At 49.4% G+C, this 16,212-nt stretch overlaps 1 protein-coding gene and 1 non-coding gene across 2 annotated transcripts; one reads left to right on the top strand and one right to left on the bottom strand.

Moving 5' to 3' along the window:
• Positions 1–333: 333 nt before the first annotated feature.
• cry3a (cryptochrome circadian regulator 3a) lies at positions 334–14,493 on the top strand. The gene is made up of 15 exons (XM_076140451.1): positions 334–609; positions 3,676–3,839; positions 6,428–6,536; positions 6,672–6,814; positions 6,920–7,104; positions 8,353–8,441; positions 8,694–8,834; positions 8,967–9,278; positions 9,387–9,538; positions 11,011–11,213; positions 11,465–11,572; positions 12,115–12,249; positions 12,419–12,499; positions 12,684–12,808; positions 13,042–14,493. The coding sequence occupies exons 1-15, from the start codon at positions 583–585 to the stop codon at positions 13,048–13,050; spliced, it is 1,983 nt and encodes a 660-aa protein (XP_075996566.1). The 5' UTR covers positions 334–582; the 3' UTR covers positions 13,051–14,493.
• Positions 3,078–3,149, bottom strand: trnac-gca (transfer RNA cysteine (anticodon GCA)). The gene has a single exon. It is a non-coding gene; the product is annotated as a tRNA-Cys (tRNA).
• Positions 14,494–16,212: the final 1,719 nt, after the last annotated feature.

Genomic DNA, 16,212 nt, shown 5'->3' with positions numbered 1-16,212 from the left:
CCGTGGAAGGCGAGAATTCTTTTTCAACTTCCAATACGCCCAGACACAAAAGTAACAGAAATTTAGAGAGAATTTATACATTGCTTTGGATAAGACGAATGGTACATCTTCATCAACATCATGTGTTAAAATGCCAATTTATCGACTGAATAACTTGTGATATTATCTAACAGGGTCTTGAACGTTGATTAAGTTATTTTGTTGGATATAAGTTGGAATTACGTATAAAAATGACTTTGAGGCATGGTGATTTCCTTTTCCAGCGGCTTTAGGGCGGCAGCGGTCCCCGCACAGTGGACTCCCGCGTGTCCGCTTACTGCTGCCGCTTCCGGCGTCACTTCGACTTCATCACGGTTTGTTTTGGTTCCAGAGCGGCGGTGCTATTTTCACCGACGCAACGCGAAGGCAGCGCGCGAGAAGGCGGGGCATGCGCAGTGAGCAAACTCTTACGAAACCTGGCGGAGCAGTGAAGCAGCCGGCAGGTAGCAGCAGATCCGCCTGAGCGACAACCGGGCAGCACCACGACCCCACAACACAGCACCGCCCAGGGAAGAAATGTTCCTGTCTGTCGGCCTGACATAGATGTCAACCCCGGGGAGCCAGCGAGAGGTAAGCCGGCACGTTGTGGAGCTTCTGGGGGTTTGTTTAGAGGGAAAGCTGCTCTGATTTGCGGGTTGCGTAAGCGGCGCTCCAGTGACCCCGTTTCTCTGCGCTCAGGTTGTTTCCTCTCACACACTCAACTTTTTCCTTATTTCTCAATTGTGCACTCCCGTAAATCCCCTCTCTCTCTTTCTTACACACACAGACGCACACTGTGGGGTTAATGTGTGGTGTGTCGTTCCCGTTGCTTCAGTGTGTGTGTGTGTATGTGTGTGTGTGTGAAGTTGCCAGGCGCTTCAGCCTCTCAGCTGGAGCGAACATTGTGACCTAATTTCCATTCGCAGAAGTCACAGGAGCCTGCAGACACTCGACACTAAAGATCTATGTCTAAACATCACACGGTGCTTTGATGTGTCGACGAGTTTTATATCAAGAACGAATATCATCTTTAATGTTTACAGGATTATTATATACTAATGACTGTCTGTGTGTGTGTGTGTGTGTGTGTGTGTGGTCTCTGAAAACTTCACCAAATTCCCTATCGATCCACTTGTTGTTAATTCATGTATTTATCAGACTGTAAAGTCTAAATAACTGCTCAAATAATCTGGTTTGTCGTCTATATAGTTTAATGATCGATACATCGCATTATTGGCGTTAGTCGTTAATCATCTTTAAATGATTACATTTGTCCTCTTCTAAACAAAACCAAAGCTGAAGAATGTAGATTGTGATTCTGTCTCTGATGCAGGAAATGAAGTCGATCCATTATTTTCTATATTTGATCACATATAGATCCATTCATTGTTGTGGTCATTCTGTCGTCTCCACCTGTATCGGTGCTGCTGCCTCTGGTGATGTGTTCAACCAGTATTTACATCATTCAGTATATATATATATATACATGTACACGTGTATTTATGAAATGAATGATGAAATAATAATCTTTAGTAAATCTGTGATTGATATCTGTAGTATTGATAGCTGTGTCATATTCCTGTATGTAGATGAGGTTTGATCAAAGTCCAGTCTGTCGCGCGGCCGCACACTTTCATATTCGTATTGTTGTTTACAGATTTATAGCGTTGGTGTAATAAGTGTGAGTTTTTGCATTTTAGCTGTAAAGTGACTCAAATTGAGTGAGTGACAGACGCGTGACTGAACCCTTACACGGATTTGACTGTCTGAACACGTCGTCCCATCTAATCCACACAGAACAGGTTGTTTATGTTAGTGTGTGCATTGCTTTTCACTCTCTAAGCCCCATAGTGAACACATGAGCTGGAGATAGTGAGGAAGCAAGAGAACCTTTCCAAAGAGCCTCGCATTATTATCACGAACACAGATTACTGCATGACACAATGTAATCCACAACATTAGGTAGAAGATTTAACAACACATGTGGCCAAAACGGGTTTAGTGATAGAAAAGATCCAGGATTTATGAGGCAGATGTATAGAAAAGAGTCAGATATTAATATTGATCAACCTGTATTTGAGGAAAAAAGTTCTCCAAACCTCATATTTAATCTGTAAAATTCACAATTACACAGGAAATGAAATAATGAATTCATGACAATTATAATAAGAGTCATGATCATTTTTTGATTTGAAATTTAAATGAATGAAAAAAATGTTTAAAATGCATCAACTATCAACCAATAATATGAGCCCGTCACTCTCTGAGCCTGTCACTCTCTGAGCCCATGGTGCTGTGCGGGACTATTAGGAGCTCGTCCTGTACGGGAACGATGGCCAGAGTATCAGGAACTCCGGCGCTTTGTGTGTCATTGTTCCCTTATGGCTCTTGAGTTGGTGGTCTGACCTGGACAAAATGTCACTCGGCTAACTGCCGCTCAATTACACGTTTATCCAATGAGTAACCAAGCAACAGCTTCATACCTCACACCTGTGCAGAGTCCAGGAGGCCTAATTAAGTCCCTTTAACTTCAGCCAGCCCTGCAGGCTCACACTGCAGTCTTACTGGTGCTGTCTGGTGAATCCTGGTGATCACATGGTGAGCCTGGTGTGGAAGAGAACTCTGTCTGTCTGTCTGTCACTTCTACTAGATTTGCGTGGTTTAAGCGTTGAGTCCGAACTGTGGTTAGGCTTCATCACGTTTCCAGAAGATAAGGCAGCAGTTCCTTCGGTGGTTGTCAGGGCGTCGGTGCAGGTGGAGCTCAGGTCGTCTAGTCTGTCCGGCACCGATTTGGGGGATTAAAGCTGAAGTGTCTCCTGTTACCCACTGCCTGCTTATTGAGGGGTTGTGATTGTATTAATGGTTTCTGATTAAACCTTACTGTAATCTTCTCCTACAGACTTGTGTGAGTCTCCATTTAGAGTGTAACTGCCTGTTCCAACTTTGTGTAAACTGACATGAGCCTGAAGTGACAAAGCTCATGAATTCATCAGATCTGAACCACATCTTTGTTTCAAAACTCCAGCCGGCCAGCAGCGAGGCTGTTGGTGCACAAAGAAAGGGGGCATCCGGATTTGAACCGGGGACCTCTTGATCTGCAGTCAAATGCTCTACCACTGAGCTATACCCCCAGGCTGCTCTGCTGCGACTCTGTGTGTGCTGGAGCAGTGAAGTGTTGACATTAGTGAGCCGTGATGCGATGCGTTCCTGTGCAGATTGTTCTGTCCTTTCTGGTACGGCGTGGATGTTTCCCTTATCTGTTATCTGCTCAGAGACTTCCAGAGCCGTACTGGCACTGAGCGTCCTGTGAGGCAGAAGTGTGAAGTAACGGAAACTCGGGAAGACCGGCGCGGAAAGTCAACAAACGGGCGTAAATACAGTAAGAAGCAGCTCAGGGTTTATGTGAGAGAGAAGCAGTGAGGTCGGCACTGAAGACGCTTCACCTAAAGGAACCAGAACCCAAGAACAGATGTATTTAGTTTCTTCATCATCATCACATCGTCACATCCTCACCATGAACTTATTCATGTTTGTGTTTTCCTCCTGAAGACGGTACGATGTTGAGATTATACACAAACATGGACTAACTGAGTTCTGCACTTTGCAGTCCGTTGTCACTCAGGTCGCCCTGTAACTCTGCTCCTCCTTTGTCCTCAGAATAAGATGGCCCCAAATTCCATCCACTGGTTCAGAAAGGGCCTCCGTCTCCATGACAACCCAGCACTTCAGGAGGCCATCCGGGGGGCGGGCACAGTGCGCTCTGTTTACTTCCTGGACCCCTGGTTTGCAGGCTCGTCCAACGTCGGCGTCAACAGGTGGAGGTAAGGAGACCTTCATGTTACAGAACGGATTCAGCGCCGCTCCTTAAGTTTCACAGACAAACGCATGTGGCTGCGGCGTGATCACCTGACGATCAGAGACACACGGGGTGAAGCAACACAGCCCAGAGGGGCCCAGGGACAGCACCGCCACAAGGGGGCAGCATTTCACACATAATGGGTCATTGAAGGGGGGGGGGGGGTGTAGAAAGGCTCTAACATTAGAAGGAAAGTCTTGATTGACACAATAACTGACACAGAAGCTCAGAACGGCTAAATGGAGATTGAAGTGTTAGAGAATCCCTAAATCCCTGATAGAGGCTGAACTTAAAGGACAGAAGCTGAGGCGTCCATGAGTTTGTTCCTCTCACATGTGAGCGCCCCCCCTCCACCCACCGTGTTAGTCTCCTTACATATTCTGCGTCATACAAGCTCTTGAGTGAGCCGATGAATGAGCTGTGGTGGGCGGAGAGCTGCTTCAAGCTCCGCTGTGTGTGTGTGTGTGTGTGTGTGTGTGTGTGTGTGTGTGTGTGTGTGTGTGTGTGTGTGTGTGTGTGTGTGTGTGTGTGTGTGTGTGTGTGTGTGTGTGTGTGTGTGTGTGTGTGTGTGTGTGTGTGTGTGTGTGTGTGTGTGTGTGTGTGTGTGGGGGGGGCGGTCACGTGAGTCTGTGTGTTAAACTGCAGATCAGCTGTGTGTGTGTGTGTGTGTGTGTCACTGATGTGCATTTCCTCCTGCCGTCTCCACACATACACACACACACACACACACACACACACACACACACACACACACCTAAGCCCACACATTCCGTGTTCAGTGGTTGAAATGTTTAACATGAACACGTAACAGGAGCAGAGACGCTCTTATGAAAGCAACCTGTCAGTCTGAGGCAGTTATACACCAGAGAAGAAGAAGGAGCAGAGTGAGGAGCAGAGTGAGGAGCAGAGTGATGAGCAGAGTGATGAGCAGAGTGAGGAGCAGAGTGAGGAGCAGAGTGAGGAGCAGAGTGAGGAGCAGAGTGAGGAGCAGAGTGAGGAGCAGAGTGAGGAGCAGAGTGAGGAGCAGAGTGAAGAGCAGAGTGAGGAGCAGAGTGAGGAGCAGAGTGAAGAGCAGAGTGAGGAGCAGAGTGAGGAGCAGAGTGAGGAGCAGAGTTCCTCCCTGGAGCAGATGTAGGTCAGGTCACTGTATGGATCCTGGTTATGTGACGGTGCCCTACTTGTGCCGGGCTTTGCTGCGCGGCCCGTTAGCCTGTGTGTGTGTGTGTGTGTGTGTGTGTGTGTGTGTGTGTGTGTGTGTGTGTGTGTGTGTGTGTGTGTGTGTGTGTGTGTGTGTGTGTGTGTGTGTGTGTGTGTGTGTGTGTGTGTGTGTGTGTGTGTGTGTGTGTGTGTGTGTGTGTGTGTGTGTGTGTGTGAGAGAGTCGGTGCTGTTGAAGCTCGGCCATTCATTGCAGCAGATGTAGGCCAGAACAGTTATATAAGGACAGACACACACACACACACATACAAGAACATCAACAGGAAGTGGGCAGCCCAGCAACACGGACACATGAGGCAATCAGCATCCACTGATGCTCACACACACACTAACTGCACACACAGGCCTGCGTGAGCGTGTGTGTGCACATGTGAGCTCATGTGCATGCTCAAGTGCGCACACACACACACACACACACACACACACCTGGGAGCCCTGTCACCCAGAAGGATGTGCTGTGGTTCTGTTATGAAGCTCATTTGCCCGCTGAGATGGAAGGAGGACAACAGAAGGAGAGACTGGACGGATGGATCAAAGTGACAGGTGATGAGTCGTCCCTCCTCTGCTAACAAAGGGACTAACAGGGTCAGAAGGCCCGCTCAGTACATCCTGTCCAACCCTGCTACCCATGGGCGGGGCCGGGGGTAAAAGTTCAGTCTAGACTGCCGGTCCTCCACCTCTGGACCCCCCTCGCCCACTGGCAGGTCCTGGAAGTGGAAGTGTGTAAAAGCACAGATGTGATAAATGCCACTGCAGTCTGTGAAACCTGTGTCTCCTCCTGCTTTGACCTTTGACCCTGTGAGGTCCTGCTGTCGTCACTGGACGCTGGATTCGACCTACACACACACACACGCGCGCACACGCACACGCACACACACACTTGAACCTGAGCACAATGACACTGCAGATGTTCGATGTGTGCGTCACCAAGCACACGCTTGAACATGTGCTGGACCTCAGGCTCAGCATGAATGGACTCAGTGACATCAGCGACTTAATATGCTGGGCGTAAAAATCTTGAACCAGGTCTTCATGAGTGCGTGTGTGTGTGTGTGACTCATATCTGCTCTCGTGCTTGAATCGACTATAAAGAGGTCTGACGGCACCATTGATCAAAGATGTGTGTGTGTGTGTGTGTGTGTCACACACTCTACAGCCTAAACACACACAATCTCCATCTCTGATGGAGGGATCAGACGTCATGGTGCTTATAAAAGAGAAGAGCTTTAAAGAAAGGAGATGACCCAGATCTTTTTCTCCTCTCACTATTTGGCATCAGCCCTGTATTTCTGTCAATGTGACTTTATGATGATTAGCTTCATTGTTTCCTCTGTCAGGTTCCTCCTTCAGTGTTTGGAGGATCTGGACGCCAGCCTGCGTAAACTCAACTCCCGTCTGTTTGTCATCAGGGGCCAACCGGCCAACGTGTTCCCTCGACTCTTTAAGGTCAGAGGACAAAAGACACAACAGACAAGTCTCCTGTCTTTAACTCAGCAACCAGAGGGCCAATCTGTCTCTCTGTCTCTCTCTCTCTCTCTCTCTCTCTCTGTCTCTCTCTTTCTGTGTCTGTCTGTCTGTTAGGAATGGAAGATCTCTCGGCTGACCTTTGAGTATGACTCTGAGCCGTTTGGTAAGGAGAGAGACGCTGCCATCCAGAAGCTCGCCATGGAGGCTGGAGTGGAGGTCATCGTCAAAATATCACACACCCTGTATGACCTGGACAAGTGAGTCAGCGGTGTCCCGTCCATCTGTTACTCTACTGCAGACGGCCAATTAAAGTTAGTGACTGACCCTGGTGTGTGTGTGTGTGTGTGTGTGTGTGTGTGCAGGATAATAGAGCTGAACAGTGGGCAGCCTCCTCTCACCTATAAGCGTTTCCAGACCCTCATCAGCAGGCTGGACCCTCCAGAGTTGCCCGTGGAGACGCTGTCAGACGCCCTGATGGGTCACTGTGTCACCCCCGTCTCTGAGGACCACGGGGACAAGTTTGGGGTCCCGTCCCTGGAGGAGCTTGGTGAGACCGGCTCACACTCTGTCTAACAAAAACAACCTGACACTCGCACAACACACACTCTCACAACCTGACACTCGCACAACACACACGCTTACAACACACACTCGCACAACACACACTGTCTGCTGCTATATGCACGTCTCCATGGCGACGAGTGGAGATGGGAGCACAAAAGAGAAATCACTTCTGACATCAATGTTGTTGTTGACGACAAAAGTGATTTGGGATTGATTGTTTATCGATCATTCTCATTCATCATTATTCTGATCGGTCTATTCCTGATCTGGAGCTGAGCCTGAGAGGTCACTAGAGGTCGGCGTGGTGTTTTTTGGACTCTATTATTAGTTATTGGATCAATCAGGTGATAGGACAAGATGCTGGTCTCCTTTCAGTCCAGCTCCACTCAGACTGGAACCATCTGCTGCTTCCTCCTGAGTCAGCTGATGAAGATGAGCTTGCTCTGATTCTTGCATCCCTCTTGGATCTCAACCAAGCCTCCTGTGCGCTCAGTGCAGATGTCTGGTTTCTCTCCACGAAGGTGTTACACTCTAAGCCTCTTACCTTCATTCAGTCCAGATGTCCGTTTTCCATTCACAGCCTGTGTGTTCCTTTCACACTCTTTCAGTGTGTGTGTGCCGTATGCTGCACACACCTTTGCCCAGTTTCCATCATCAACCGTTCTGCTCCCCTGCCAGGAGCTCATGACCTTAGTGAGGCTCTGGCCCTCAGTAGATGTTAGTAGATGAAGTAAGTTCCATTCTCACTGAGCTGTGAATTAATCCAGTAAAGAGAGGACAGGAAGTTTCCCGAATTTTCAGGTCATTGGGGTCCAAACCGGCTCACTGGCGTTGTTTGTTTGTGGGGGTTGGAGTTTGTAGGTTGATATGTAACTCAGCTTATAAGTTGTTGTTTCTCTGTGGTTCTGTACGGGTCCAGACCTGGTGAGCTCAGCGGTGTGGGCACCCTAGTTCAGACGTACAGTGCTTGTGTTGTGAGGCTTTATTCTGTTCAGCGCCGTGGAACAGGACGTCCTGTCCACCGGTCCCATTATGTGTCCAATAAAGGAGCAGGGAGTTTTAACAGCAGGGTGGTGATAAGAACATTTAGTACCACAGAGCCAATTTGACCTCATTCTTTTGTAAAACATTGTCAGAGTTGCACGACTCTGTTCTGTGTGATTCCTCCCTGTATTCATGCTCTCCTGTGAAGTTTGAGCCTCCGTCTGAATGTAAACACTGATCTCTGCAGGCTTCGACATAGAGGGCCTGCCGACAGCTGTGTGGCCAGGAGGAGAGACGGAGGCACTGACCAGGATAGAGCGCCACCTGGAGAGAAAAGTCAGTACTGCAGAGAACTCATGACAGACGCTCGTCCACACACACACACACACACACAGCATCATACAGCTGCTGTCATGACAACATCTATCCAAGTTCACACAAGCAAAGTTATTCTTAAACATTATTCTCTCTCTCTCTCTCTTTGTCTCTCTCTCTCTCTCTCTTTGTCTCTCTCTCTTTGTCTCTCTCTCTCTCTCTCTCTCTCTCTCTCTCTCTCTCTCTCTCTGTGTCTCTCTCCCTCTCTCTCAGGCATGGGTGGCTAACTTTGAGCGTCCCAGAATGAATGCCAACTCCCTGCTGGCCAGCCCGACCGGCCTGAGTCCGTATCTGCGCTTCGGCTGCCTCTCCTGTCGTCTCTTCTACTTCAAGCTCACCGACCTCTACCACAAGGTCAGCTGGCAGAGTACTTCCTCTTAGCTGCTGGGACCTTAAGCGTCTTGCAGGAGAGCCTTCATGCTTTCATCAGCACGCATCCATTCCAACCTTTTACAATCATATTTCCTTGGCTCCTCCTCTCCCCAGGTGAAGAAGAACAGCTCCCCTCCTCTCTCCCTGTACGGCCAGTTACTATGGCGTGAATTCTTCTACACTGCGGCGACCAACAACCCGCGCTTTGACAAGATGGAGGGGAACCCCATCTGCGTCCGCATCCCCTGGGACAAGAACCCTGAAGCGCTGGCCAAATGGGCAGAGGCCAAGACGGGCTTTCCCTGGATAGACGCCATCATGACGCAGCTGAGGCAGGAGGGATGGATCCACCACCTGGCCAGGCACGCCGTGGCCTGCTTCCTCACCAGGGGGGACCTGTGGCTCAGCTGGGAGGAAGGGATGAAGGTGAGGATGAAGGTGTAGGAGAGGATGCCATCTCCTCCAAAGCTCTTGACTCTGTGTCTCCACCCTCCCAGACACGTAGAAGATGAGTTGACTCCCTTTGTGCTGCAGGTGTTTGAGGAGCTGCTGCTGGATGCAGACTGGAGTGTGAATGCAGGTAGCTGGATGTGGCTCTCCTGCAGCTCATTCTTCCAGCAGTTCTTCCACTGCTACTGCCCAGTGGGCTTCGGCCGGCGCACCGACCCCAACGGGGACTTCATTAGGTGGGTACCTGCCCTGGCATCGGCCCCCTCCCCCCCCCCTCTGTCTCTCTGGAGTGTAGAGCAGCATGAAGGAAACATACACACGCTTACACACAGACACAAACACACAACAACACACACCTGCTCGTAGAACCAGAAGTCACAAAGCAGCAATAAGACCGTCTCATGGAAGAACGCCTGCTTAAGTACACACACATTCATCTGCATCATGTCCTGCCTCACACACACACACACACACACACACACACACACACACACACACACACACACACACTACCCTGGCTGCAGATCTTCCAGGTGAAAGGGTTGTGGCTTCCTTGGTGAAATGAGGGGGCCCCCTAGTGGGCCGGCCCAGAGTGCGGCGCTGTGGCTGTGGGAGGGGACAGTCAGCAGGGGGGCTTTGGACCTGCTGACCACTTTAAAGTCAACCACTACAGTCTGAGGGACATGGGGAGCAGGCATGAGCTCTTTTCTCAGTCCACCACTGTCTGATCATTGGGGTGGGGGTGGGCTGGAGGGAGGTATGGGGGCCTGGAGGGAGGTATGGGGGCCTGGAGCTGTGAGGTATAATGGAAGACTTCTGCCATCCACTGAACAAGCCTGAGTAACAGGGAAGATGGAGGTTTAGCGGGAGTGGGACTCGAACTTGATGACAGAAGGCAGAGGGACGATGGATCATTTTATGTTTTCTTTATCAATCCCAGATCAATCGGCGCCCAAAGGTGGAATCAAAGTCTTGGTGATGTAATGTTATGCTTTGTTGTAGGGAAGACTCCAGATGTAGCTGCGAGGGTTAACCCATCTCTCAAAGGCAGAACTTTTCCACTGTACACCTGCTCGGGTCAGGGTTGGGCGGGCGGGGCGGGGCGGGGCTGTGGGTGGGCGGGGTCAATACAGTCTGCTTTCTAACCGCGTGTTACAGTTAGACGTCTCCTAGCATCAACAACCCACCGATCGGCAGGGAGGTCTCTAGGCGCGGGGCCGCAGCCTCTCTGGTTTCTCCATCATGACTCTACTAACGCTGTGGTGCACTGTGACCTTAACTCCCCTCAGTGCCACAAGCTACAGACTCTAGAGAAGAGAGTCAGACATGTGCAGCCGTGACTTTGGACTCATACTCTATGTGCAATGTTGTGGTTGTGTGTAGCTTTCATTCAACTATTTTCCATAACATTTGTAAGCATGAAGTGCTGGAGGTCAGCATGCTCCTATCTGAACATCTACACGAGGAGGAAGGTAGAACAAACCTGAGAATAGAACCAATACTGTTTAGACACATGTTCCAGTTACATCTCAGCTCTTTGACTCACTGGAAGCTCTACTGTTTCAGCTGTCAATGTACAATTCTGATACATTTGTTAGACATACACAGAGCGCTGTGTAAGATATCACCCAGATGTTTACTCCTCTTCTTGATTGACTTGCTTGTGTCCTATTGAAGCAAGCCGTCTAATGTCTCCCTGTGCTTCCAGACGATACTTACCTGTCCTCCGAGGTTTCCCCGCTAAGTACATCTACGACCCGTGGAACGCTCCGGACTCCGTGCAGGCGGCCGCCAAGTGCGTCATCGGCGTCCATTACCCAAAGCCCATGGCTCACCACGCCGAGGCCAGCCGGCTCAACATCGAGAGGATGAAGCAGATCTACCAGCAGCTCAGCCGGTACAGGGGACTGGGTAAGAGCTGGACTCTGAGCGTCTCACATGTGACAGAGACAATGTGGACACGCTCTGTCATTCACTTTGCTTTTTGCGATGATTTGACGATTTGTGTCTGAGCTTACTGTAGAAATGATATGGACTTTAGTAACAAATTGTTCTGTTGTTGTGTCAGATAACGCTGGATCTTTAAGTCCTGTGTGTGTGTGTGTGTGTGTGTGTGTGTGTGTGTGTGTGTGTGTGTGTGTGTGTGTGTGTGTGTGTTTCAGGCCTGCTAGCATCAGTGCCGTCCACCAATGGGAACGGGAATGGAGGAATGATGGCCTACTCTCCTGGAGAGCAGCAGGGACCAGGGACCAACAACAACAATGCACACTGTAAGGAGTGTGTGTGTGTGTGTGTGTGTGTGTGTGTGTGTGTGTGTGTGTGTGTGTGTGTGTGTGTGTGTGTGTGTGTGTGTGTGTGTGTGTGTGTGTGTGTGTGTGTGTGTGTGTGTGTGTGTGTGTGTGTGTGTGTGTGTGTGTGTGTGTGTGTGTGTGTGTGTGTGTGTGTGTGTGTGTGTGTGTGTGTGTGTGGCTCTCGACACGGAACTCTCTGTCCGCGCCGCTAAGGAGGACGAGAGAATCAAAACGATTCCCAATTTTTAAAGCTGATTTATTAGAATTGTGCAACAACAAAGCTGAACCCAGATCTGCCAGTAGATGGAGACATTTCCAACATGCCCACAGACTTCACATGCGCAAACACCCACATAGCCCCGATGCGGACAAACACATTAATACAAACGGTTTAGTAGACATTTAACATTCAAACTCTGTGTGTGTGTGTGTGTGTGTGTGTGTGTGGAGTAGAAGAACAACAAACACGCCTCCCTCTCTGTGACATTCAGTCACTTGTGTTCTGTGTTCTTTATTTCCAGTGCCTGCGGGGTCGGGGAGCTCCGTTGCTACGGGTAACAGCAGTGGAAGCATCCTACTGAACTTTGACAGTGAGGAGCAGCAAGGACCCAGCAGAGTCGCACAGCAGCAACGTCTGCCACCACAGCAACCACATGGTGTGTGTGTGTGTGTGTGTGTGTGTGTGTGTGTGTGTGTGTGTGTGTGTGTGTGTGTGTGTGTGTGTGTGTGTGTGTGTGTGTGTGTGTGTGTGTGTGTGTGTGTGTGTGTGTGTCTCTGTGTGTGTTCGCTCAGTGTGTCTGAGCATTGTTGTTTGTTTGTTTCCAGGTTACCACTCAGTGCCAGACACCAAACAGAGCAGCACCAATAGTCGACTCTACCATGAGTTTGCTGTGCCTCAGCAACCAGGTGTGTGTGTGTGTGTGTGTGTGTGTGTGTGTGTGTGTGTGTGTGTGATGTTGTGTTTTGTACAGCATTAGTAGAAGTGTGTTGTGTCTGTACAGTGGATGGTTGGATCATATCTGTGTGTCTATCTGCTCATCCATGTGATCATGGAGCTGACATGTCCCCCCCCCCCCCCCCCCTCCCTCAGGACTCCTCCTTCACACAGGAGGTAGCATCACGGGAAAACGGGAGCGCGAGTCGGAACGGGAGGGATCGGGGGAGGACTACCCAGTGACCTGTAGCATTCATAAGATGCAGCGACAAAGCACAAAGGTCAGAGGTCATCATAGTACTTCCTCCCTCACACACACTGTCCTAGGCTCCATACTGTAGCTCCTCCCCTCCTGGTGTTAGTGTTCTTACTTCAGCTCAGTTGGTCACTGAGTGTAGACACCCTGCTGATTACTCAAACATGCAGCATGTGGCTGTGATGAAGCTTTCTCTGCCGTCTTCACTCTCTCATGTTGATATTGATCTTGGCGTCTCTGTTCTTGTCTTGTCTGCAGACCACCTAGAGCAGCTGCACGCCAGCTGCTCTGAATCCACCTGACCAGCAGAGACAGGAAACACAACATGGCCGCCCGGGCTGCACACACACCACCCCTTCCTCAGACACACTCCATCCAGCAGCTCTCTTTGTCTTTTGATTCAGAACCAACCACAGACCCAAAGAGTCTCAGAGGAAGAGAGACGCCTCAAACTGCAGCTGGGTACATACGTGTAAATGTCTTTGAGACGTGAAAACTGTCCACACTGAAGCAGCTCCAACTGTGAGGCACAGAATGTATGTGGTTGTGTTGAATCTTGGATACCTTAACTGTGCCGACTCAAGCTAACTCAGACTGACTCCCACCTGTACTGCAGACCTTTGTGAGCGACTCCAGGGCCGTCTGTCCGTCCTGTCGGTTGTCAGCCAGCTGTGTTAACCTGATTGTGTTAGATATCGTACGTGCTCGTGCCTCGGCGGTGTTGTGATTGACAGCATGTAAATAGGCAAATTCGGGTTTTCGGCGAAATTGTGTTGTTTCTCTGGGGGAAGAGGAGAACCTGGACATCAGGAGTTCCTCTGAAGTCAGATCTGATTCAGCAAAGACACCAAAATGTGGGAATTCAGGGATTTTGCCGGATTTCTTCTTCACCTCATGTCAGAGAGTCTTTGGGTCCATTTTGTGAGTTGAGGCTTAAGCTGCCACCCTGTTACAAATCTAATACCTCTGCAGAGCTTTACGGGAACATCTGCTGCTGCTGCCTGGTTCACGCACACACACACACACACACACACACACACACGTCATCCTTTGTTTCAAACTGGCAGCTGAATCTGAAACCATCAACCATCCATCGAGATTCCTAATTGAAACACCGACTTCACCCATCAGACCAACATCAGACCGGCTTCAGTAGTCGGTCATTGAAGTGCTTACAGTGTGATGTCGCCTGTTAGACTAGATACCATCTGTGGCTCCGCTCTGCCTTGACTGTGGCATTAAAATAAAGCACAGCTGACAGCAACGGATCCAAACGAGCCGGATAGCAGGAAGCCACATTCCTCAGTATGAAGGAGTTCCACTGCTGAACTATTCGCTCCATTTTGTGACCTGAAGTCCAGACGAAGCTGAGGCACAAAAGGGACTCGAGTCAAGAGGGGAGGGTCACAGGATGGTCGCTGGAAAGGCTGGATGAAAGGTCGCTGTAGCGCTCTTGGAAAGATGACGTCATGGTCTTACTTCTCGGTTCCATCCTCCTCCACTGTCACTTTCACTCCTGACAAGAAGGATGCAGTCAGGTCCAACCAGCCGGGGGGAACTGACCCGGGGATACCCCCCCCCTCCCACACACACACACACACAAACACACAGTCACACATGCAAGTACACGTGCACAACACTCTAAGACATACAACATACACTCAACACACAACTCACATGGTGCCACAATACTACAAGCTACACTACTCACTCACTCACACACACACACACACACACTCACATACATACTAATACTACACACTCTCACTCACTCACTCACTCACACACACACACACACTCACATACATACTAATACTACACACTCTCTCACTCACACACATACTACTCACTCTCACTCGCTCACTCACTCACCCACCCACACACACATACATACATACTACACTCTCTCTCACGCACTCTCACTCACTCACACACACTCACACTCACATACATACTAATACTACACACACTCTCACTCACACACATACTACTCACTCTCACTCGCTCACTCGCTCACTCACCCACACACACACATACATACATACTACACTCTCTCTCACGCACTCTCACTCACTCACACACACACACACACACTCACACTCACATACATACTAATACTACACACACTCTCACTCACACACATACTACTCACTCTCACTCACTCACTCACTCACTCACTCACTCACCCACACATACATACATACTACACTCTCTCTCACGCACACTCACTCACTCACACACATACTACTCACTCTCACTCACACACACACTCACATACATACTAATACTACACACTCTCTCACTCACACACATACTACTCACTCTCACTCGCTCGCTCACTCACTCACTCACCCACACACACATACATACATACTACACTCTCTCTCACGCACTCTCACTCACTCACACACAAACACACAGCAAGGCCAGATGTGAAGAAAGGAGAGCACAGACCTCAGTAAAGGACGCTGGTGTTCACCTGTTGTCTGTATCAGGAGAGAGAGAGGACGACGCGTTGTCTGTCTCTAAGCGGTGTTGCGTTCAGGTCAGTGTGTGAGGCCAAAGCCGTGGAGGAGGAGCTGCAGGATGTTTACTATTGTCGTGTTTCTGTATTATACTTCTGTATGTTCTCAACAGGATGTGAACATCGTTTTTTGTAGCTTTTATCAGAATGAGAACATGTTGAATCAAGTTTTTATTGCTTTGTTTTCTGTTTTCCTTCCCTTGACACTAAGGTGAAGCTAAAGCTGTCCGTTATGTGTAAAACTATTCTTCTCTTTCGCTGTCTCTTTGTGCTGTGAGAGGCTTCAGAAAATAAAAGTGTTACAACTACACCTGTGTGTGTGTGTGTGTGTGTGTGTGTGTGAGTGTGTGTGTGTGTGTGTGTGTGTGTGTGTGTGTGTGAGTGTGTGAGAGAGAGAGTTATTACATATTTTTTCCCTTTCGCTGTCACTCTCAGTGGCTCAGCTCTGCAGCGATCGTTTGCGTTTCTGCGGCGCCGAATTGTGTGAACACCTTTACATTTGCCGTCCCAAAAAAAGGGCAAACCCGTTCCTCGAGGAATGTGAGACAGACGCGACAGTCAGGTCGAGCGTCTGTCCCGTCCCCCCTCAGTCAGTGAGTGAGACAGCACACAGCGGTGAGGAGGAGAGTGCGAGTGCGTCTGAAAAACACGTCAATTTACACCCGTAAACGAAGCAGCATCTGGCTGTAGTTTAAAAATATAGGAAATAGCAGAGCAGACTGCCTTCACTATACAATGAAAATAACAGTAAGAGCAGATTCCTCCACAAACCTGCACAGACGCATCAGAACTGCCCATCCTACAGTGCAGTTGGAGGATGGAGGGCAAGCTGACTCAACGTGTGTCTGGTCCCAAACCAACAACTGCTGCTGCAGCATCGACTAGTAGTGCGAGTATAAATAAAA

This window comes from Genypterus blacodes, unplaced genomic scaffold (genome assembly GCF_046128005.1).
Source record: "Genypterus blacodes isolate CSIRO-AG114 ecotype Tasmania unplaced genomic scaffold, CSIRO-AGI_Gbla_v1 ptg000623l_1, whole genome shotgun sequence".
NCBI classification, from domain to species: domain Eukaryota; kingdom Metazoa; phylum Chordata; class Actinopteri; order Ophidiiformes; family Ophidiidae; genus Genypterus; species Genypterus blacodes.
Note: the sequence above shows the minus strand (reverse complement) of the source record. Positions and strands in the feature narration are given on the sequence as shown.

What these genes read in the sequence shown, in the direction of transcription:
- cry3a (XM_076140451.1), top strand. Translation starts at nt 583, where the DNA reads ATGTCAACCCCGGGGAGCCAGCGAGAG. An exon ending in AGCGCCACCTGGAGAGAAAA is followed by an intron (nt 8,442 to 8,693) that starts GTCAGTACTGCA and finishes CCTCTCTCTCAG; the next exon opens with GCATGGGTGGCTAACTTTGA. An exon ending in TCACCGACCTCTACCACAAG is followed by an intron (nt 8,835 to 8,966) that starts GTCAGCTGGCAG and finishes TCCTCTCCCCAG; the next exon opens with GTGAAGAAGAACAGCTCCCC.